The sequence below is a fragment of the Melanerpes formicivorus genome, unplaced genomic scaffold (assembly GCF_026170545.1).
Source record: "Melanerpes formicivorus ecotype bairdi unplaced genomic scaffold, bMelFor1.0.p_v2 SCAF_292, whole genome shotgun sequence".
NCBI lineage: Eukaryota > Metazoa > Chordata > Aves > Piciformes > Picidae > Melanerpes > Melanerpes formicivorus.
The window spans coordinates 38,850-59,681 of record NW_027142644.1 but is presented as its reverse complement, the minus strand read 5'-3'; the positions used below and the strand labels follow the sequence as shown (position 1 = coordinate 59,681).

Here is a 20,832-nt window from a genome sequence, read left to right as displayed (position 1 = left end):
CAACTAGGCTGTTGACACAGCTCTCCATCTACTTAGTTAATTCTGTTAATGGCTTTTGTCCCATATTCGTTACTGCAAGCAAGAATTTTCAGTGAAAATGAGGCGATATGAATGAATTTCAGATTGTGAACTGGTTTAGTTTAGATTGTTCTGGTTTTGCACACAATTGATGGAGAGCATAAAGCAATGACAGACTTTTTTGCATGTGTATACCAAAATGACCATACCAAAGCAACCAGCTTGTGGAACAAAATCATTCTATGACCACAGTTAAAAATAGAAAGCTTTCAAACCAAGAAGATTAAACCCAATTTTCATTGCATTTCTTCCTGGGCAGGAAGGAGGGAGAGGAGAGAGGGGTGACTTAGTTGTGGCCAAAGCAAATAAGCTAAAAAGTCCTGATATTATTAAGCAGGAAGGACAGCAGACAAGGACTCCCTCCCAGCTGCTTCCCATGGCATCATTTTGTACCATATTCTGAACACAAGCACACTTTCAGCCTGAGTCTTGTTCTCAGCTCCATATGCTGGCGGAACAGCATCCCTCCATAAACACAAGCACCTCAGCTTCTGAAAAGATATTCTCCACAGACACGCTGCCCCAGCAGAACAACAGCAGAACAGCAAACTCTCACGCTGTTTAGTGTTTTACTCCTTTACGTACTGCTGGGGACCTAGGGTTTGTACAAGAACTTCGGCTTCCCTTTCAAAGGCAACGTTTCCTATCTCCGAATTGCAAGAAGGAGCCTGCAAACCTCAAGCAGAGCAGCCTACCAAAAAAGGTAACAAACCCGAAGCTCCGGCAAGCTTTCAGACTGACTCACATGATGCCACAAACGCACACGCTGCTGACCCCTGCAGACTCATCTCCATCATGCACCACCCACACCCCCGCACACGCAGCACACGCACAGCACACACACACACCTTCGTACACACGCTCAGCACCCTGAACAGCTGACACGACCCGAGGCACGCTTCCAGCAGTCCTAGCAGGTGACACAAGGTCACCTCGCTGGATGTGCAGTCACACCGGTGGGCAGAGTCTTACAGGTGCAGACAGTGTGGCACTTTCTAGTGCCCAGCAGGGTACAATGACTTGGGTATACAGTCTCAACACGCACAAAGCACTCAGCATGCACATCTCCCCTCTCACAGCCACAAACTCCCCTCCCAGGAGGACCATAATGAGAAACACCTCTTAGCATCAGTCCTTAAGCCTACACACAGCTGACTCTCCCAGCAGCAAAGGCACACAATGCAGCCATGGCACACCTGGGAAAAAAAACCACAACCCAGCAACTGCACATGAAGAACCCTGCAAGACACACCACACAGGCACATGAGCCTGGATATATATGAGCACAGCAAGAGGAACACAGAGAGAAGTGCATGTATCCATACAGAGACAGAAACTCTACACACACAAACTGGCACATGCAGAAATACATCTGTATGTACCCAGGGCACACATGACATGCAGCTGTATGCAGAAACAGATGTGCAGACGGAATTGCAGAATGGTTGGGGTTGGAAGGGACCTTTAAAGGTCCTCTGGCCCAACACCCCTGCAGTAAGCAGGGACATCTTTAACAAGATCAGGTTGCACTTGACGTCGCAATGTTTCCCAGGATGGTAATCATTTACCACCAATCCTGGCCAACTGGGGAGGTCCTAGAGGACTGGAGGTTAGCAACTGCAACACCCATCTACAAAAAAGGCTGAAAGGAGGAAATAGGAAACTGCAGATCTGTCAGTCTAACCTCATTCCCAGGGAAAGTCATGAAGCAGATCATATAAAGTACCACTACACACCATATATGGGACAACCAGGCAATCAGGTCCAGTCAGCATGGGTTTATAACAGACAGGTCCTGCTTGACAGACCTGATCTCCTTCTATGACAAGATGACCCACCTAGTGGATGAGGGAAAGGCTGCGAATGTTGTCTAGCTGGACTGCCACAAAGCCTTCAACACTATTTCTCATAGCATTCTCATGGAAAAACTGACTGCTTGTGGCTTAAATGGGTGTACATTCTGCTGGGTAAAACACTACTGGCCAGAGAGTGGTGGTGAATGGAGTTAAATCCAGCTGGCGGCCAGTCACAAGTGATGTTCCTCAGGGCACAGTGTTGGGACCACTTCGGTTTGACATCTTTATCAACAATCTTGATGAGGAGATAGAGTGCACCCTCCATAAATTTGAGGATGACACCAAAATGGGTCTCCTTATGGGTAGGTAGGCTCTACAGAGGGACTTGGATCTATGGGCTAAAGTCAGTAGTATGAGCTTCACAAAACCAAGTGCCAGGTCCTGCATTTGGGCCACGACAACCCCACACACAATGCTACAGGCTGGGGGAGGAGTGGCTGGAAAGCTGGCCAAAAGGGACCAGTCCTGGGGTTGCTGGTGAATGGCTGGCCAAGAAGGCTAATGGCCTCCTGGCTTGTATTAAAGCAGCCCACCAGGACCAGGAAGAGGGTCATCCCTCTGTGCTCTGCACTGTTGAGGCTGCACCTCGAGTACTGTATTCGCTTTTGGCCCCTGCACTACAAGAGAGACACAGAGGTGCTAGAGCAGGTCCAGAAAAGAGCAACTAAGCTGGTGAAGGGCCTAGAGAAGCAGTCTTATGAGGAGCTGCTGAAGGAATTGAGGCTGTTTAGTCTGGAGAAAAGGAGGCTGAGGGGAAACCTTGCTCCCTGCAACTGCCTGAAGGAAGGCTGTCATGAGGTGAGTGTTGGTCTCTTCTCCCAAGTAGTGATGGAACAAGAAGGAATGGCCTCCAGGTGCACCAGGGGAAGGTTTATGTTGGACCTGAGGAACAATGTTTTTTCACTGAAAGGGCTGTCAGGCATAGGAACAGGCTGCCCAGGGATGTGATTGAGTCACCACCCCTGGATGTGTTTAAAAGACACGCAGATGTGGCACCCAGGAATATGGCTTAGTGTAGGGTTAACAGTTGACTCGATGATCATGAAGGTCTTTTCCAACCTAAATGATCTGATGGGGCATCCAGCAGCTCTCCGGGCGCAGTGTCCATCCCCACAGGGTGGCAGGTACAAGTGCACAAGCACTGTGCACACACAGACACCCCCGCCTGGCACCCACGCGGCAGTGACAGCCGCACGCAGGTGAGCCCAGGCGGCAGGGCACAGCCGCAGGCCGCTACCCCGCCGCACACATGGGCGCAGAGGTGGCGCCGCGCAGCCGGCAGCACAGGGCACGCCCGGCAGAGCTCCTGCCGCGCACTGACGCCCAGGGTACAGCCCGGCACACGCGAACGCGCACGGAACAAGCCTGCGCAGACGGGGACGCGCAGACGAGGGTGCACACGCCTGTGCGCGCGCGCGCCTCCCCGCGGGGCGGAGGCGGAGAGCGGGAGGAGGAAGAGGAAGAGGAGGAAGAGGAAAAGGAAACGGGGAGGTGGGCCTCTCTCTACTTTGCCGGTAGTCCAGTCTGGTCTCTTGGCTGCTGAGGCCGGCCGGGTCCGGTGGCTCGGCTCGGTCGGCAGGTAAGAGCCGCCCGGCGCGGGAGACGAGCGGACAGTCCAGGGCAGCCGCGGGAATCCCAGCGGCCTCCGGACAGCCGGGCCGGAGCCCCGGGGCCTGCCTGCAGCGGCACACAGCCCTGCCCGGGTCACACGGTCGGGGGGCACGGTGACCTCCCCGCCAGGACCGCAGGGTCGCGTAGCCGTTCTGCCCCGCACCGATCCGCGCACAGATCCGGAGTAGCGCCTTTACAGCCGGAATTGGCACGGGACAGCGCAGAAACAAGGCACGGCAGCAGCTCCTGCAGGACACAGGGCATCTCCCGTAGCACCTGCACGGAGCTGTAGGCGTGAGGCACTCACAGGTGCAGCGAAACCTGTCTGCACTGCCAGTAGGCCTGGAGCCTGCGTGCTCCTCGAAACGCCCCACCGGCCATGCCAGTGCGTGGTCTGTGGAAGGGATGGAAGTGCACAAAGCAAAACACCACAGCACCATGCACAGCTAGTCTATGAAAGCGTTTTAAAAATAAGGGCTTCTTGGCTTGTGTGTTGCTGTACTCATGACACAGAAAGATACTGGACTGGTGGCAGTGTGTATTTAGTTGAAGGGCTGTTGCCACAGCCAAGAACTAGTGTTTCTCGGGGGCAGTGTTTCAGATTTGGACTTGGCAGAGGCAGGGCCTGAGGCTAGAGGGATGGTAGGTAGTGCTTGCCAGTGGCTTGTAGACTTGGCTGTGAATATCCTGGTGTTTCTCTCCTGTGCCCTGTGGCTAGCTGAGTTCATAGTCCTGCTATAGCACAGAGCCTTGCCTTGTTTATGAACTGACATGTACCACCTTCAAGCAGCTAATATTGTCTTTGTCCCCAGTCTGAAATTTGTCCCAAGCTCCAAACTTTCCCTGTTGTCAGACTGCATTTATTCACAAGCAGGTCATTTTGCTTGCTCCTGAGCCAACACTGCTCAGAATTTTGAACAGTTCCTTGTCCTTGCTGATTGTTTTCCACCTTTTCCATGTGTATGTATGCACATGGGTAGGTGCTTACACAATCTCATACACACACACACACGTATGCATGTGCATGCTTATAGCTACATGCCTTCCTAAGCAAAAGAAGACATGTGCTTTCCAACTCCTCTGCTATGTCCTGGTTTTGGTTTCATGTATTATCCTTGGCTTTCCTTGTTGCCTTTTAACCATGGAATACAACTGCAGATGATTCTCAACAGTTTGTCTTTTATTTCTACATCTTTTTAGCTGTTAAAGCATAGCTGATATCTGAAGTTTTGAACAAAATGCAAATAATGGTCAGGGGCATTCCATGAACCATGAAAGAAATGTCCCAAAGATCAGTTTTCACTAGTCTTCAAGTTCTGGTGCCTTTTGAAATATAGAGATTTATGAGTACTATGCCAGGATAGATGCCTGTAAGAGTTTGTTTACATTTTAATTTGCAAGTGAGGATCTTGGGCATACAAATCTGTTGCTTATTTTCAAGTCCATGTATTGCAGGCAAGTCTCTATTTTTCTTTTCCCCTCCACCCCCCCAACCTTTTCTCATCATTCAAGAAGAAAAATACCATTTGTCCAGTTCTGGGCCCCTCAGGTCAGGAAAGATGTTGACTTGTTGGAACGTGTCCAGAGAAGGGCAACAAAGCTGGTGAGGGGGTTGGAACACAAGCCCTAAGAGGAGAGGCTGAGGGAGCTGGGGTTGCTTAGCCTGGAGAAGAGGAGGCTCAGGGGAGACCTTATTGCTCTCTGCAACTACCTGAAGGGAGGTTGTAGCCAGGTGGGGGTTGGTCTCTTCTCCCAGGCAACCAGCACCAGAACAAGAGGACACAGTCTGAAGCTGCACCAGGGGAGGTTTAGGCTGGATGTTAGGAAGAAGTTCTTCACAGAAAGAGTGATTTGCCATTGCAATGGGCTGCCCAGGATGGTGGTGGTGTCACCATCACTGGAGGTGTTTAGGAAGAAACTGGATGGGGTGCTTGGTGCCATGGTTTAGTTGATTAGATAGTGTTGGGTGATAGGTTGGACTCGATAACCTCAAAGGTCTTTTCCCACCTGGTTAGTTCTAATTATCAGTGTTTTTATGGGATGGTTCTGGTGAAATGGTACTTAGATGCATGCTTTCCATATGTAAGTACTCTAAACAGTTTTGATAACTGGAGAAACACAGCTCACTAAAATTAGGAATGTGCTGCTGTACATTCAGTGTGGAAAAACTGGGCAAATCAGTGGATGCTTTAAATACCTGATAAGTATGTTTGAGATGAAGGCAGTGCTTTCACTTTGAAGCATGTCTCCATCAGTAGACCTTGAGCCTAAAAGACATTTTGTTTCAAGGTTACTAAAATAGTATTGGTGCTTAATCCATACAGGGCCAGGCCACAAAATGGCATTTGGAAAAACTGAGAAACTATACAGTCTGGGGCCAGTGCTGTGAAAAGTAAGTTGTATGCTAGCTCTGGGAGACTTTTAAACTCTGAGCAAAACCCTGTTTTCGAGTGTAGTAATGGTTACTTTGTCATGTTTTAATGCCAAGGTGAAGATTTTTCACAGCAGTCTTACTCTGTATGGTCAAGGCTTTGAAACTCCAAAACCTTACAGAACATAAGAATGTGTCAGGCTGTAGATGTTGGGATGGCTGCTGATGGATGTTGCACAAACCACCACTTCATTGACTACGTGATTAGGGTGGATCTGAATTAGTATGGTTTAAATGAAACTTTCCAAAGAGTAGTGTCAGAACCAGGGAGAACGTTCTAGTGTTAGCTACTTCCTTTAAAAATACTGGACTAAAATTACAAACGTTGTGTGCCTTTTTATTTGACAGCAAATTCTAGCTCCTAACCATTGGCTAATCTCTATACATGCACACAGACATACAAAAAGCTTTGCAAGAGTAGATATTATGGGCAGAAATGAACCAGAAATGTACCAGAAATGTTGGATTCTTTAAAGGAGTTGAGGCTCACCATTTAAAACACTGAAGGCAGCATCAACTCTTTATAATTTTGTTCCTCTGTCAAATGTCCTGTCTCTGTAAAAGCCTTCTTGTTACCATTAAGTTACTATACAGAATGAGAAACTGATAGGAACCCCCCCACATCTTTCAGAGTAGTTTTAAGGACTAGGGCTTACTGAACTGATGGAGCAGGTCCAGAGGAGGCCCATGAAAATCATCAAGGGCTTGGAGCACCTCTGCTACTAAGACAGGCTGAAGGAGCTGGGGTTGTTCAGCCTGGAGAAGAGAAGGCTCCAGGAAGAGCTAATAGTAACCTTCCAGTACCCAAAGGGAGCCTACAGGAAGGATGGAGAGAGACCGTTTACAAAGGCCTGGAGTGACAAGATGACAGGCAGTGGCTTCACACTAGAGAAGTTTTGATTTAGAGTAGATGTTAGGAACAAGGTCTTTACCATGAAGATAATGGAACAGTAACAGGTTGCTTGGGGAGGTGGTTGGGGCACTGTCCCTGAAGATATTCAAGGTGAGGCTCACAGGGCTCTGGGCAACCTGATCTAGTTAAAGATGTCTCTGCTTACTGCAGAGGGGATTGGACTAGATGATCTTTCAAGGTCCCTTCTGACCCAGACTTTCTTTCTAAGATAACTAGATGAACCTATCTAATGGGGATAACACTTTTCTTCTTCCTTGCCTCCTCAGAATGACTGCCATTGGCATGATGAAACTTTTATGTCACACAACCAGAAATGAGAACAGGTATGCAAAAAGATTCTTTGGTACTCTTCTGACACAAACATCACAAAAGAGGGTCTTTTCTCCATTCTGGATGGTGGTACCTGACCCTACAAAATCAGCTGTGTTTGGACTTACTCAGCCATTTTGTACAGCTGAAAAATCTCAAACGGCACCAAAAAGCAAAGCACAGTTTGGAAGTGTTGGGCGGAGAATTCCCTATCGGATTTTGCATGTCATCAATCAGGATGGAGAGAGCTTAGGACATATGCACCGAGCAGAGGCACTCCAACTTATGGATCAGCATAACCTGAAGCTAGTTCTTCTTCGTGAGAACGCAGATCCTCCTGTATACAGACTCATGACCGGGCAGCAGATTCACGAAGAACAGCTTAGACGCGCGGAGAAGAAAAAAGCAAGTCCAAAACCAGGTATGTAGATTGTTGACACTACAACCCTCAGCACTTTGCTGCATTAAAAGCAGTTTCAGCAGATGAAATCCTCTTACTTGCATTTGTGTAAATCCAAAGCCATTGCAGTCCACGCTATTAAGGATTTGCAGTGGTGAAAATAAAATTTTGGATTAGTCTAGTCTTCCACGGAGAAGCCTTCTACTGCCTTCTCAGGATTTACTATTTTGGCATCTGCTGGCTGGTTTTTTCCCTTTAATCTGTTTTTATTTAAGTGAATAGAACTAGACTCTGGTTCCAGAAGACTCACTGAATTTCTGTTCTTTTACTAAGGCATGAAGTAACAGCCAGTTTTTACAACCTGCGCACCAAATATAGCAGTGTGATTACGGAACTTTGTCAACAGTGGTCAAGAAACATTCTCCTCCTAGCTTGCTGCTAAGATAGTCTGTAGCACTTTCTTGTACAGAATAAAAGAACAGCTTCACTTTGTTTCTTAAGTCAGCCTGCTCCAGCAGTTTAAGAAACTGAGTTTGGCAAAGAAGTTTGAGAAAAGGTATCTGACCTTGTATCTGGACCACCCCTGTTTAAAATAGGGGCAACAAGGCTGGGGAGAGGCCTTGAGCACAAGCCCTATGAGGAGAGGCTGAGGGAGCTGGGATTGTTTAGCCTGGAGAAGAGGAGGCTCAGGGGAGACCTCATTGCTCTCTACAACTACCTGAAAGGTGGTTGTAGCCAGGAAGGGGTTGGTCTCTTCTCCCAGGCAACCAGCACCAGAACAAGAAGACACAGTCTCAAGCTGCGCCAGGGGGAGTTTAGGCTCAAGGTGAGGAGAAAGTTCCTCACCGAGAGAGTCATTTGTCATTGGAATGTGCTGCCCAGGGAGGTGGTGGAGCTGCTGTTCCTGGATGCGTTCAAGAGGAGATTGGATGCGGCACTTGGTGCCATGGTTCAGTCATGAGGTCTGTGGTGACAGGTTGGACTCAATGATCTTTGAGGTCTCTTCCAACCTTAGTGATACTGTGATCTTTTTATCTTCAGGCTATGAAGGCATCTGTGCTTTAGGCAGAGTTCTGGTTTTAGAGGGGAGCACTATTGTGGCAGTGATTTTTTTTCTGTTCAAGACATTACAAAAATGTTAGACAAATGGTAACTACTTCAGAGAAACTGTAAGAAGGAAGAAGAACACAAATTGTTCAAATACATGCCAGGGCATCACACCTGCAGTTAAATAGTGCAGCTCTTCATATAAGAAAACAGGCTCGGGATGAAGAGCTATCAACCTTCCAAACTTTCACATTCAGGCATTCTGCACTGTAAATCTTTAACTCCAGATCCAATGCTTATCTGTTTATCTTTGTTAGACCTGCATAGTAGGCAATATGAAAAATGTAAGATAAAAATACTTTAAACCTTCTGATCCTGAAGAGACTTTCTCTGTGCCTCGAACATGCTCTCAGTCTCCTGAGTGGTCTGAGATACAAAGCAGTCGCCCTGTAAGGTGAGTGGTGCCTGCTGAGACAATGAGATTGGGATACTCTGCATATGAGAAAGCGTGGGGGAAGAACTTAAGCAGACCAAGCACTAAAATCTGTTGAAATACAGCAATTAGTTGTTTAGGTTGGTTGGATTGGTTGATGGCTACTGGTCAATGGTAGGCTGAATATGAGCCTGCAGTGTGCCCAGGCAGCCAAGAGGGCCAGTGGTATCCTGGCCTGCATCAGGAACAGTGTGGCCAGCAGGAGCAGGGAGGTCATTCTGCCCCTGTACACTGCACTGGTTAGGCCACACCTCAAGTACTGTGTCCAGTTCTGGGCTCCTCAGTTTAGAAAGGATGTTGACTTGCTGGAAGGAGTCCAGAGAAGGGCAACAAAGTTGGTGAGGGGTTTGGAACACAAGCCCTGTGAGGAGAGACTGAGGGAGCTGGGCTTGCTTATCCTGGAGAGGAGACTCAGGGGTGACCTTATTACTCTCTACAACTACCTGAAGGGAGGTTGTAGACAGGTGGAGGTTGGTCTCTTCTCCCAGGCAGCAAGCACCAGAATAAGAGGACACAGTCTGAGGCTGTGCCAGGGGAGGTTTAGGTTGGATGTTAGGAAGAAGTTCTATACAGAGAGAGTGATTGCCCATTGGAATGGGCTGCCCAGGGAGGTGGTGGAGTCACCCTCATTGGAGGTGTTCAGGAGGAGATTTGATGGGGTGCTTGGTGCCATGGGTTAGGTGTTTAGGTGGGTTGGATTGGTTGATGTGTTGGATGTGATGATCTTGAAGGTCTCTTCCAACCTGGTTTATCCTATTAAATTTGATTAAATTAATACAGGTTTGTCAGATGTTAAGCCAGCACAGTTTTAGTTTTGTGGTTTTTTTTCAAACAGGGGTGGTCCAGAAGGAGTTATCCATTTCTTCAACTATTGCCAAGAATGACTTAGAGACCAAGACTAAACAGATAGCACAGTGGATTGAAAAGAAATACCATGTTAAAATTACCGTCCGGCAAGCAAGAGATAGCAACACAGACATGGTAAGTGGAGTTCTGAATGTTGGAGCAATCAATTTCATCAGCAGCTCTACTTGTATTAGCTTTCTTTATTCAGTACTGCCACTTTATTTTTTAATACATCCTGTACTGCTAAAATAAGTGAAGGTCTAGGTCCCATGAAAGTAATGGTTACCCCACCTTAAACTGCAACTGTTGTCCACTGTGGTTCTAGAAAAGTGGTCTCATGGAGACAATTCAAACACCATGCTTTCTTAAGAATGCAGGGTTTCTAACAGCAGAGTTGAAGCAGCTCTTACTCCTTTGCAGCACCACCTTAGGGGTGCCACAATTCTCCTGTCTCCTGCCTTAAGCCTGTTTAACAACAAGGTTTAAAAAAAAACAATCTGCTGTTATTTTAGCTAGATTATTGCAATGGTCTAACTGTTCTTCTTAAGAGTGTTTGTGCAGCTGTGGCTAAGGTTAGTTGTCCATTGCTGAGTAAACAACTACTGGAATAGGATCACAGGATGTTAAGGGTTGGAAGGGACCTCCAGAGATCATCAAGTCAACCCCCCCTGCCAGAGCAGGATCACAGAGTCTAGCACAGGTCACAAAGCAATGCATCCAGATGGGTCTTGAAAGTATCCAGAGAAGGAGACTCCACAACCTCTCTGGGTAGCCTGTTCCAGTGCTGTGTGACCCTCACAGTGAAGAAGTTCCTCCTCATGTTGAGGTGGCACCTCCTGGGCTGTAGTTTAGATCCGTTACCCCTTGTCCTATCACAGGGTGCAACGGAGAAGAACCTGTCCCCTTCCTCTTGACACTTAGCCCTCAGATATTTATAAAGATTTATTAAATCCCCTCTAAGTCTTCTCTTCTCCAGACTGAAAAGCCCCAGGGCTCTCAGACTCTCATGGCACTCCAAGATTGGCAAAGTAAGCATCTATAAATCTCAAGCTGGTAGCAACTTACTCACTAGTATAATTGCTGGGCCCTGAGACTTGTCTTCACTGTCATTTGCAATGTGGGTAGTGAATTAAGTTTCACTGATGATTCTCTCTACTAAATTGCTGGGGGAAATTGTGATTCCACTTCACCTAAAAGGAACAAAACTTTTTAATAGGTTTTGAATTCACAGGGAATGGGTAACCAAAGGAAGAACTGGATATGAGAGGGTGCAGAACATTTCATGATACAGTCCAGATTTAGGTTGTCCTTAAATTTAAAAGTGTAGTTCAGCTTGTAATATGAATGGACTGTATCACCCAGCTCAACAATACCATGTTCTGCTAACCTTAGAACAGTAAGGAAAGAAGAAAGTTCCATTAGTATGCTCAGAAGAGAGTGGGGAGTGAGATGCCATTAACTTCCATAGACAGCTTTAAATAGCAAAACAGGATGAGTGAAGAATTCAGCCTATGTGTTAGGAAATGGCTCCATCTCTGGTGATTTGCCTAATCCTGGCCCTGAGTAAAGAACAAATGGCTAGAAAATGACAAGCTGAAGTGCTCAAACCAGGACTAGCAGCTAGCTCATTTCAGCTAACAGCTAAACCACATGCAGGAGAGTGTTATTAAAGAACAGCCTGAAATATTGTTCTACCCGTATTTGAGTACTCAGTCCTATTTTTCTCCTTCTTTTTTAGTTCCTGCTTTTTGATCAAATTTTAGAAACTGTGTCTGAGAAAGCCACTTACCTTTCCAAGCCAAAAGTTGCCAGAGAAGGAGTAAGCACCTGTGTTTTGAGACACATGTCTGACAAGGAGTTGAAAGCATACCAGAAGAATAAGAACAGTACAGAAGGGAACAACGCGAGTGAAGATCTGAAGTCAAAAGACTTGCAGCAGTGACTCTGAGAGGTGTAAACAATACTGTTTTCTTGTATAAAAAAACCCCAAACAAGAAACCCCAAATAAACCCAAACCCACAACTTCGCAAAGTCATTGCTGAGCTTTGCACTGGTCATTCCAAGAAGAATGTTGTCTCAGTTAACCTTTACTGCAGAGTCAGAATTTCAACAGTTGGTATTTCACTTTCCATGGGCTTATCCGTGGTCTTGTTTTCTGTCACAGCTGCATCCTTTCCTGGCTGCTTTTTAGGAGGAATGTAGCCACTCAGACGGGATGCTAAGCTCCTCTTAGGACGAGAACGCTTTGCCTGGCAGAAATAAATCCAGAATTGGCAACTTTAATGCATCTAGTATGGAGCAAAGACTACTAATGTGGTGGGGGAAGAAGAAATAAACTGATAGGCCAGTAGTGCATTATTGAAAGGAGCTTCAGAAATTAAGAGTCCCCTAAATGAAGTAGATAGCCAGCCTGGTTTCCTGCTTGAAGTCCCATTCTAAAACATGTAATTCTGACTCTCCTCTGAAGTGACAGGGTATGACTGAAAGGACTTTTTTCCAAAGCTGTAACTTACCTTCAAGTTTAGCTTTCTCTTTTCAGGATCATGTACCACTGCATGCCTCGCTAGGCTCTGCTGCAGGTAAAAATAGCAGGGGATAAAAAACCGAAAGTAGTTAGGTTTACTGTTTGAGAACATGTGATTCAGATTAGAACAGTGTAAAAAATACATACCTTCATTGCAAACACTTTCCCACAGCCTGGATAATCACAAGAGAATGGTTTTTTTTCTTCATGAAAAGATAGGATGTGGCTTTGAAGGTTAAATGCAGTTGTGTAAGTTCTCTCACATCCTTGTCTTGGGCATCGCCAGACTTCCCTCTCCACAGCATGTGTTTTTTGATGCTGCTTGAGATAATCCTTCCTTTTAAAAGTTTTGTTGCACTCACTGCAAACAAGCTCTGAGTGGGATAGAGACAGAGTGAGTATAAATTAACAGCTTCTTGCAGGAGCTCAGAATCAAACCCTAGTAGTCCATGAGAACAATGCTAAAGTCCATATAAAATGCGAGGAACCCAACAGACTAGAAGAGAATACTGCAGAACAAATTATCCAGATTCAAAACCCTACATTATACATTATTCTCATTGACTGGATCACAAAGCAAAGTTAGTATACTGAGCAGCATTTTCATCTGTCTAGCCAGCGGTAACCACTGTATCCGTAAAGCATTAGTAAACAAGTTTGCCTAGACAACGGCAAATGAATCAAATGAGTTCAATAAGAACACCTCTTCAAATTCATAGTACTTAAGTTTTGTTTACTAAAGCATTTGGGAGTTTACCTGTATGACTTTCTTTATTATGCTTCAGAAGCTCTGTCCACGTTTTCCCAATGTATGAGCAGTTTTCTTTCTTGCACGCATAGCCTGTTGGACAGGGTAGAGGTTTACAATTACAAAGGTTCTGGGAAACATAGTCCCATGTTACAAGGGGAAACTCCACTTCTAGTGTTCGAAAACTAAAGGCCAGCATTCCTTATCTCCTCCCACACTTCACAGTGTTGGGTCAAGAGGTAATGAACACAAATTCATAGTATCAGTCAGGGTTGGAAGGGACCACAAGGATCATCTAGTTCCTAGCCCCCTGCCATGGGCAGGGACACCCCACACTAGATCAGGCTGGCCAGAGCCTCATCCAGCCTGGTCTTAAAACACCTCCAGGGACAGGGCCTCGACCACCTCCCTGGACAACCCATTCCAGGGTTTCACCACTCTCATGGTGAAGAACCTCCTCCTCACATCTAGCCTGAGAAGTCCTTCCCCAGCCTTCCTGTAGGCCCCCTTCAGATACTGGAAGGCCACAATTAGGTCACCTCGGAGCCTTCTCTTCTGCAGACTGAACAGCCCCAACTCCTTCAGTCTGTCCTCAAATTAGAACAGAGAAAATCTTAACAGGAACGTTGTATCACTGGCAAGTTGTCAAGAGTGGCTGTGGAATCCCTACACCGGAAAATGTTCAAAACTTGATTAGACACAGCCTTCAGTAGCATGATCTAACTGACTGTACCTTGAGCAGGAAGTTTAACCAGATGACCCCAGCAGTCCTTTCAAACTAAATGATTTTATGAAACTCTCTTTCCTTGCTTCAGTAAAGCTACTTCCTCACCAGTCATACATTTGAACTCAAATAGATGAGAGTAACTGTAACACATATTATTTCTATATAAAATTTGTAGTACCTCTTAAAAAAAATAAAAATTGACCATACAGTAATATTCCAGAGTCTAAAAAGACTCTACCATTCTATCAAGCAGACAGGATGATTTTTAAGTGAACCACAGAAAGCCTACACTATTTTAATCCCAGGATTGTTAAAGTCAAACAGTATCACAGTATCACAGTATAACTTAGGTTGGAAAGGACCTCAAGGATCATCGAGTCCAACTTATGAACACAGACCCTATGACTAGACCATGGCACCAAGTGCCACGTCCAATCTCCTCTTGAACGCCTCCAGGGACGATGACTCAACCACCTCCCTGGGCAACCGGTTCCAATGACGAACGACTCGCCCGGTGAAGAACTTCCTCCTCACCTCGAGTCTAAACCTCCCCTGGCGCAGCTTGAGACTGTGTCCCCTTGTTCTGGTGCTGGTTGCCTGGGAGAAGAGGCCAACCCCTTCCTGGCTACAACCACCTTTCAGGTAGTTGTAGAGGGCAATGAGGTCACCCCTGAGCCTCCTCTTCTCCAGGCTAAACAATCCCAGCTCCCTCAGCCTCTCCTCATAGGGTTTGTGTTCAAGGTCTCTCCCCAGCCTTGTTGCCCTTCTCTGGACACATTCAAGTGTTTCGATGTCCTTCTTAAACTGAGGGGCCCAGAACTGGACACAGTACTCAAGGTGCAGCCTAACCAAAGCAGAGTACAGGGGCACAATGACTTCCCTGCTCCTGCTGGCCACACTATTCCTAATGCAGGCCAGGATGCCATTGGCCCTCCTGGCCACCTGGGCACACTGCTGGCTCATATTCAAGTGGCTGTCGATCAACACCCCCAGGTCCCTCTCTGTTTGGCAGCTCTCCAGCCACTCCGACCCCAGCCTGTAGCTCTGCATGGGATTGCCACAGCCAAAGTGTAGCACTCGGACGTGTTGAATGCCACCCCATTGGACTATGCCCATCTGTCCAGTCGGTCGAGGTCCCTCTGCAGAGCCTTTCTACCCTCTAACTGACTAACATCTGCCCCTAACTTGGTGTCATCTGCAAACTTGCACACAACCATGAACAAGTCCTTGCTTTATGAAAGGGATGCAGTATGAATTGCAGCCCTTTGGATACTATTCCTAGTCCCTTGGGTTTGTTTGTTCTAGCACAGAAAAGCAGGTTAGTTGTCAATAGTGCTGAAAGAATGGATAGGAGCATAGTTGGATTAGATCAAGCGTGCAGGACCACCACAATTCCACTTGTATATCTCACATTGGTACATTAACAACTTTAAAAATGCAAGCCTACATGGTTTTGCTAGGGAGCCACAGGAAATTTGTGACAGCTGATCCTTGCCCTCTGGAGGTCTAGGGCCATCTTCAGAAGATGGACTATTGACAAACACAATATGAGAAGAAATGGCTGAAGGAATTCTGAGTTCTATTCTGCTTGCTGCAAGTATGTTTTAACTGAACACCACGCCTTAAAAGCATAACCCATTCAACGAGTCAAACAAGGCATTCTTTTTTTGTCTGTTGGGATCACTAGGCCCAGAATATAGAATAATAAACCAGGTTGGAAGAGACCTTCAAGATCATCACGTCCAACCCATCAACCAATCCAACCCACCTAAACAACTAACCCATGGCACCAAGCACCCCATCAAGTCTCCTCCTGAACACCTCCAATGACAGTGACTCCACCACCTCCTTGGGCAGCCCATTCCAATGGGCAATCACTCTGTCTGTGTAGAACTTCTTCCTAACATCCAACCTAAACCTCCCCTGGCACAGCCTGAGACTGTGTCCTCTTGTTCTGGTACTGGCTGCCTGGGAGAAGAGACCAACATCCGCCTGTCTACAACCTCCCTTCAGGTAGTTGTAGAGACCAATAAGGTCACACTTGAGTCTCCTCCTCTCCAGGCTAGGCAACCCCAGCTCCCTCAGTCTCTCCTCATAGGGCTTGTGTTCCAAACTCCTCACCAACTTCGTTGCCATTCTCTGGACTCCATGCCCATCCCAATACTTCCATGCCCATCACACAACCCTCCATACTCTCTCTATTGAAAGTCCTTTTTTCATTTGCTAACACCTAACTGAAGTGAGAAGAAAAATGGTGTTACCTTCATGTATTTTCTCGTGACGCTTTAGTCGACTTGGAGTGGAGAAGTACTTCCCACATCCTTCATTACTACATCTAGGTGAAAAAATACACAAATTCAACTTAGAATCATAGACCACAGAACTTCTTTCACTGCATCTGCATATTTTTTTAAGGCAAGAACAATTCAATGGACAAAATAATCCAAATTTCCCCTTGCCTACAGACCTGTCAGCCCCACCTCCCAGCTGGTAGAAGTAAATTCCATAATATGTTTCTAATAGAGGACTCTGATCCCCTCCAGAGCTAAAACTACAGTGTGATTTCCATGTGTACAGCAAGTTGAGCTTTAGCTAAAGAATCAAGCCTTATTTCAGTCTGGAGAAGAGAAGGCTCCGAGGTGACCTAATTGTGGCCTTCCAGTATCTGAGGGGGGCCTACAGGAGGGCTGGGGAGGGACTTCTCAGGATCTCAGGTAGTGATAGGACTAGGGGGAATGGAATGAAGCTGGAGGTGGGGAGATTCAGGCTGGATATGAGGAATAAGTTCTTCACCATGAGAGTGGTGAAGCCCTGGAATGGGTTGTCCAGGGAGGTGGTTGAGGCCCCGTCCCTGGAGGTGTTTAAGAGCAGGCTAGATGAGGCTCTGGCCAGCCTGATCTAGTGTATGGTGTCCCTGCCCATGGCAGGGGGGTTGGAACTAGATGATCCTTGTGGTCCCTTCCAACCCTGACTGATACTATGATATCATCCCTACAGAGTAGGCTCCTCAAACATAGAAAGTGGAGGGTTCTAGTGGCTTGTACAGATTTATCAGAGTAGCAGCAAAGTCCAGACAGCATTTTTGTGACTGTCACCCAGCCAAACTACTGCACTTACTTAAGTGGAACACCCCTGTAAAGTATGTTTCACCTGCAAGAAAGACAAGACTAAACTTTGCTTCCTTCAGATCAATATTAATGTGTCATGTAAATAATACAGCTTGCAGTGAGTGCACAGCTTCTCAGATTAGCATCCAAGTTACTACTATGGTGTCTGTACTACTACTGACATCAGTGTTAGCTATGTCACTCCTTTTTACTGGCTAACAGAGGTCACTGCATTTTTCATTACCATGCAAGCTCTTATGCTTGTATTCCAGACCATGTGTACTAAAAATTGGTGGATTTTTGTTTCTTTTTCCTGGGAACTCATAATAAACCCTAAGAAAAATCTCAGCAATGTTGAAGTCACACAGAACCAAGACTGTTGCTCAAAACAGACTACTAAGCAGAATACAAGAAATGTACTTACAGACATGACTACAAATTAATTCATGGCACATCAATGAAAAACCTCAAGAAAAGGCACCTGTTGTTATACACCATGGTTAAAAGTTCATTATTAAGATTATCCACCTACTTGAAGGGAGGTTCTTTGGTGTGACGACACTGATGAACTTTAAGTTGTTGATGTTTCCTGAAGGACTCGTTACAGCCTTCAAAGTCACACTATTTAGGAAATTAAGTTATCATTAGAGGGCAAACAGTGACAGCTCAGTCCACATGTGTTTGCTGACATCCTAATCACAGTACTGAAACTCATACAAGTATTGCATAAGTATTTCACTAGATACACAAGAAAGGAGCTTGTTTAGCTTCCACTTTACACTGTCAAAAGTAATTGCTCACCACATATTGCTTTTGCTGGTTTTCATGCTTTCGCTCGGTGTGTTTCTTTAAGTTTGATTTTGTTCCAAACCTCTGATTGCACCCATCAGCTGTGCACCTGCAAATGAACTGCTATTTCATTATCCCTTTGAAACAATTACTTGTTTCATAGGCAGATACAGAAATCACTGAACAAGAGGAATAAATGAAGAAGAGCTGAAACTCACAGTAAGGCAAATACAGACACTTAAAATATAAAGACATGAAAATCCAGAGGCCAAGTTACAAACAAAAGCCATAGGAAAGTATGTCAGAAGGTATAATTAATAAAACACATAGGAATTTCTGGCTGCTAGTGCATGGTATGCTACTATTGAGGGCTTACTAATAGAGAACAGCTCTTCATTCTATTGATTCTGTATTCTAGGGAGAGACCTGACCATTTCTTTAGCATCTGTTATGGGTCACTGCCAGGTAGCAGGTTTCAGGCCAAGCAGATTCCCCACATCTCACCTTGTGTGCACAGTTACAGTATTATGCAAAGATACCAAAGCTAGGCATGTATGCTTTGTACCACAAGCACACCAGTGTCAACTCCCCTTCATTCCTATATGGACAACTGTAATGCGCTTTCAGAAGGAGGAAATTTGGTCTTACTCAAAGGGTTTTTCTCCAGTATGTGTAAGAAGGTGTCGAACACGGTGGAAATCCCTCGTGAAACCTTTCCCACAGCCTTCGTAATCGCAAACATACGGCCTCTGAAATCGAAAAGCGAGAGGTTTGTTCGGAGACAACAAACCACAGGTCAGGTAACTCGGCTGTTTCCAGGAGGCTGCTTTTTGCTGGATGGCCCCGTAACGGTACTTCGGACACAACCCACGCAGGCCCCCACACCGTTCTGGGTACCCCAAGCTGGCTGCCTGACATCCCCACCTCGAGGCGGGTAACGCCTGCAGGGGCTCAGGACAGCCCTGGCCCCGAGCCGCGCAGGCCGAGACCCCCTGCTACCGACGGGGAGGCCCGAGCTGGATCCCCGCATGGCTGCGCGCCGAGCCCACAGCCGGCGGCCCGACTCACTTCGCCCGTGTGCCGGCAGAGGTGCGCATCGAGCTTCCAGGCCTTGTTGAAGGTGGCATCGCAATCGGGGAAAGAACAGATGAAAGGGCGGGCCGGGAGCGCGCTCCCGCCAGTGCTCTCCTGCGCGCTCCCCTCCGCCTGCTCCCCGGCCATGCCGAAAGGCAGACAACCGGTCCCCAGCAGGAACTGTCCCTTACCGCCTGCCGTCCCCGCGCCGGCTGGGGGCGGGGGGAACGGGCGTCTCACGGGCGCATGCGCGGTTGGGCAGGAGCGAAGGCTGGGAGCCAGCCGGAGCTGTCTGTCGGGGGGAGGCTGTGCTGGGTGTGCAGCATGTCGCGGTGGCGGTGCTGCCGCCTGACCTGCCGTCCGCTGCACGGCTGTGAGGGACATACAGGGCTGTGTCCTCCTCACCCCAGAGCTGGAGCTCAGAAGCAGCGGAAATCCATGGTCCCTTCGCTGTTACCTCCTGCTCCAGAAAGGACCCGCGTAGTGCAGCCTGGTGTGGAGCCATCTCCCACACCCCATTATGAGAAGATAAAAAATGTTGGGACCTTCCACGGAGTAGCCCTCCTGTGGTTTCGTAAAAGCATAGAAGCATTTTGGTTGAAAGAGACCTTTTCTATCAGATTTAGACTAGATATTAGGAAGAAAGTCTTCCCAGTAAAGGTGGCGAGACACTGGCACAGGTTGCCCAGAGGGGCTGTGGATGCCCTCTCCCTGGAGGTGTTCAAGGCCAGGTTGGATGTGGCCTTGAGCAGCCTGGTCTACTGGAAGGTGTCACTGCCAATGCCAAGGGGGTTGAAATTAGGTGGTCTTCAATGTCCTTTCCAACCCAAATGATTCAATGAATCAACTGTGTCCAGTTCTGGGCCCCTCAGTTTAGGAAGGATGTTGACTTGCTGGAACGAGTCCAGAGAAAGGCAACGAAGTTGGTGAGGGGCTTGGAACACAAGCCCTGTGAGGAGAGACTGAGGGAGCTGGGGTTGCTCAGCCTGGAGAGGAGGAGACTCAGGGGTGACCTTATTGCTCTCTACAACTCCCTGAAGGGGGGTTGTAGACAGGCAGAGGTTGGTCTCTTCTCCCAGGCAGCCAGCACCAGAACAAGAGGACACAGTCTCAGGCTGCGCCAGGGGAAGTTCAGGCTGGAGGTCAGGAGGAAGTTTTACACAGAGATAGTGATTGCCCCTTGGAATGGGCTGCCCAGGGAGGTGGTGGAGTCGCCGTCACTGGAGGTGTTCAGGAGGAGACTTGACAGGGTGCTTGGTTGCATGGGTTAGTTGATTAGGTGGTGTTGGATGATAGGCTGGACACGATGATCTTGAAGGTCTCTTCCAACCTGGTCTGGTCTATTCTATTCTATTCTATTCTATTCTATTCTATTCTATTCTATTCTATTCTATTCTATTCTATTCTATTCTATTCTATTCTATTCTATTCTATTCTATACAAGTCAAACTGTTAACCCAGCACTACCAGGAAAACTGCTAAAGCATGTCCCTCACAGCCACATCTGCAGGTGTTTTAAATACCTTCAGGAATGGTGACCACCATTTCTCTGGGCAGCCTTTTCCGCTGCTTTTATGACCCCTTCTAGTGAAGAAATTTTTCCTAACATCCAGCCTAAACCTTCCCTAGTGCAAGTTGAAGTCGTTTCCTCTTGTCCTGTCACTCGTTACTTGGGAAAAGAGACCCACAACCACCTCACTATAACATTGTTTCAGGTAGTTGTAGAGGGTGAGGTCTCCCGTCACCCTGCTTTTCTCCAGACTAAATGACCACAGTTTCCTTAAGCCACTCTTTGTAAGACTCGTGATTAGAAGGGCTCTTGTGCTTTTAGGGGCATAAGAGCTCTGCTGCTTCCCCAAGAAGTACTGTATGGATTTTG

The 20,832-nt window shown here is 47.0% G+C and overlaps 2 protein-coding genes across 5 annotated transcripts; one reads left to right on the top strand and one right to left on the bottom strand.

The window, feature by feature from the left end:
- The first annotated feature begins 3,369 nt into the window (after positions 1-3,369).
- MTIF3 (mitochondrial translational initiation factor 3) lies at positions 3,370-12,019 on the top strand. 3 transcript variants are annotated; one of them, XM_068170209.1, is made up of 5 exons: positions 3,425-3,513; positions 5,870-5,937; positions 7,156-7,619; positions 9,974-10,119; positions 11,723-12,019. In XM_068170209.1, exons 3-5 carry the CDS (start codon positions 7,157-7,159, stop codon positions 11,924-11,926), a joined length of 813 nt encoding a protein of 270 aa, XP_068026310.1. In that variant the 5' UTR covers positions 3,425-3,513; positions 5,870-5,937; position 7,156; the 3' UTR covers positions 11,927-12,019. The 3 variants fall into 3 exon arrangements, with proteins under 3 accessions (XP_068026311.1, XP_068026310.1, XP_068026312.1); XM_068170210.1 differs by lacking the exon at positions 5,870-5,937 and having other exon boundaries at positions 3,370-3,425; XM_068170211.1 differs by lacking the exon at positions 5,870-5,937 and having other exon boundaries at positions 3,458-3,513.
- Positions 10,165-19,150, bottom strand: GTF3A (general transcription factor IIIA). 2 transcript variants are annotated; one of them, XM_068170207.1, is made up of 9 exons: positions 18,948-19,150; positions 18,528-18,628; positions 17,892-17,988; positions 17,623-17,711; positions 16,245-16,318; positions 13,266-13,349; positions 12,656-12,882; positions 12,498-12,557; positions 10,165-12,233 (listed from the first exon to the last, which is right to left on the bottom strand). In XM_068170207.1, the coding sequence occupies exons 1-9, from the start codon at positions 19,098-19,100 to the stop codon at positions 12,072-12,074; spliced, it is 1,047 nt and encodes a 348-aa protein (XP_068026308.1). In that variant the 5' UTR covers positions 19,101-19,150; the 3' UTR covers positions 10,165-12,071. The 2 variants fall into 2 exon arrangements, with proteins under 2 accessions (XP_068026308.1, XP_068026309.1); XM_068170208.1 differs by having other exon boundaries at positions 12,498-12,554.
- Between the last annotated feature and the right edge of the window lie 1,682 nt (positions 19,151-20,832).

Coding starts and splice junctions, on each gene's coding strand:
- MTIF3 (XM_068170210.1), top strand. CDS start 7,157: ATGACTGCCATTGGCATGATGAAACTTTTATGTCACACAACCAGAAAT. Junction 7,620..9,973: donor AAAAGCAAGTCCAAAACCAG/GTATGTAGATTG, acceptor TTTTTCAAACAG/GGGTGGTCCAGAAGGAGTTA. Junction 10,120..11,722: donor GAGATAGCAACACAGACATG/GTAAGTGGAGTT, acceptor CTTCTTTTTTAG/TTCCTGCTTTTTGATCAAAT.
- GTF3A (XM_068170207.1), bottom strand. CDS start 19,100: ATGGCCGGGGAGCAGGCGGAGGGGAGCGCGCAGGAGAGCACTGGCGGG. Junction 17,712..17,891: donor ACCAGCAAAAGCAATATGTG/GTGAGCAATTAC, acceptor TTTCCTAAATAG/TGTGACTTTGAAGGCTGTAA. Junction 16,319..17,622: donor ACCAAAGAACCTCCCTTCAA/GTAGGTGGATAA, acceptor TTTTTCACCTAG/ATGTAGTAATGAAGGATGTG.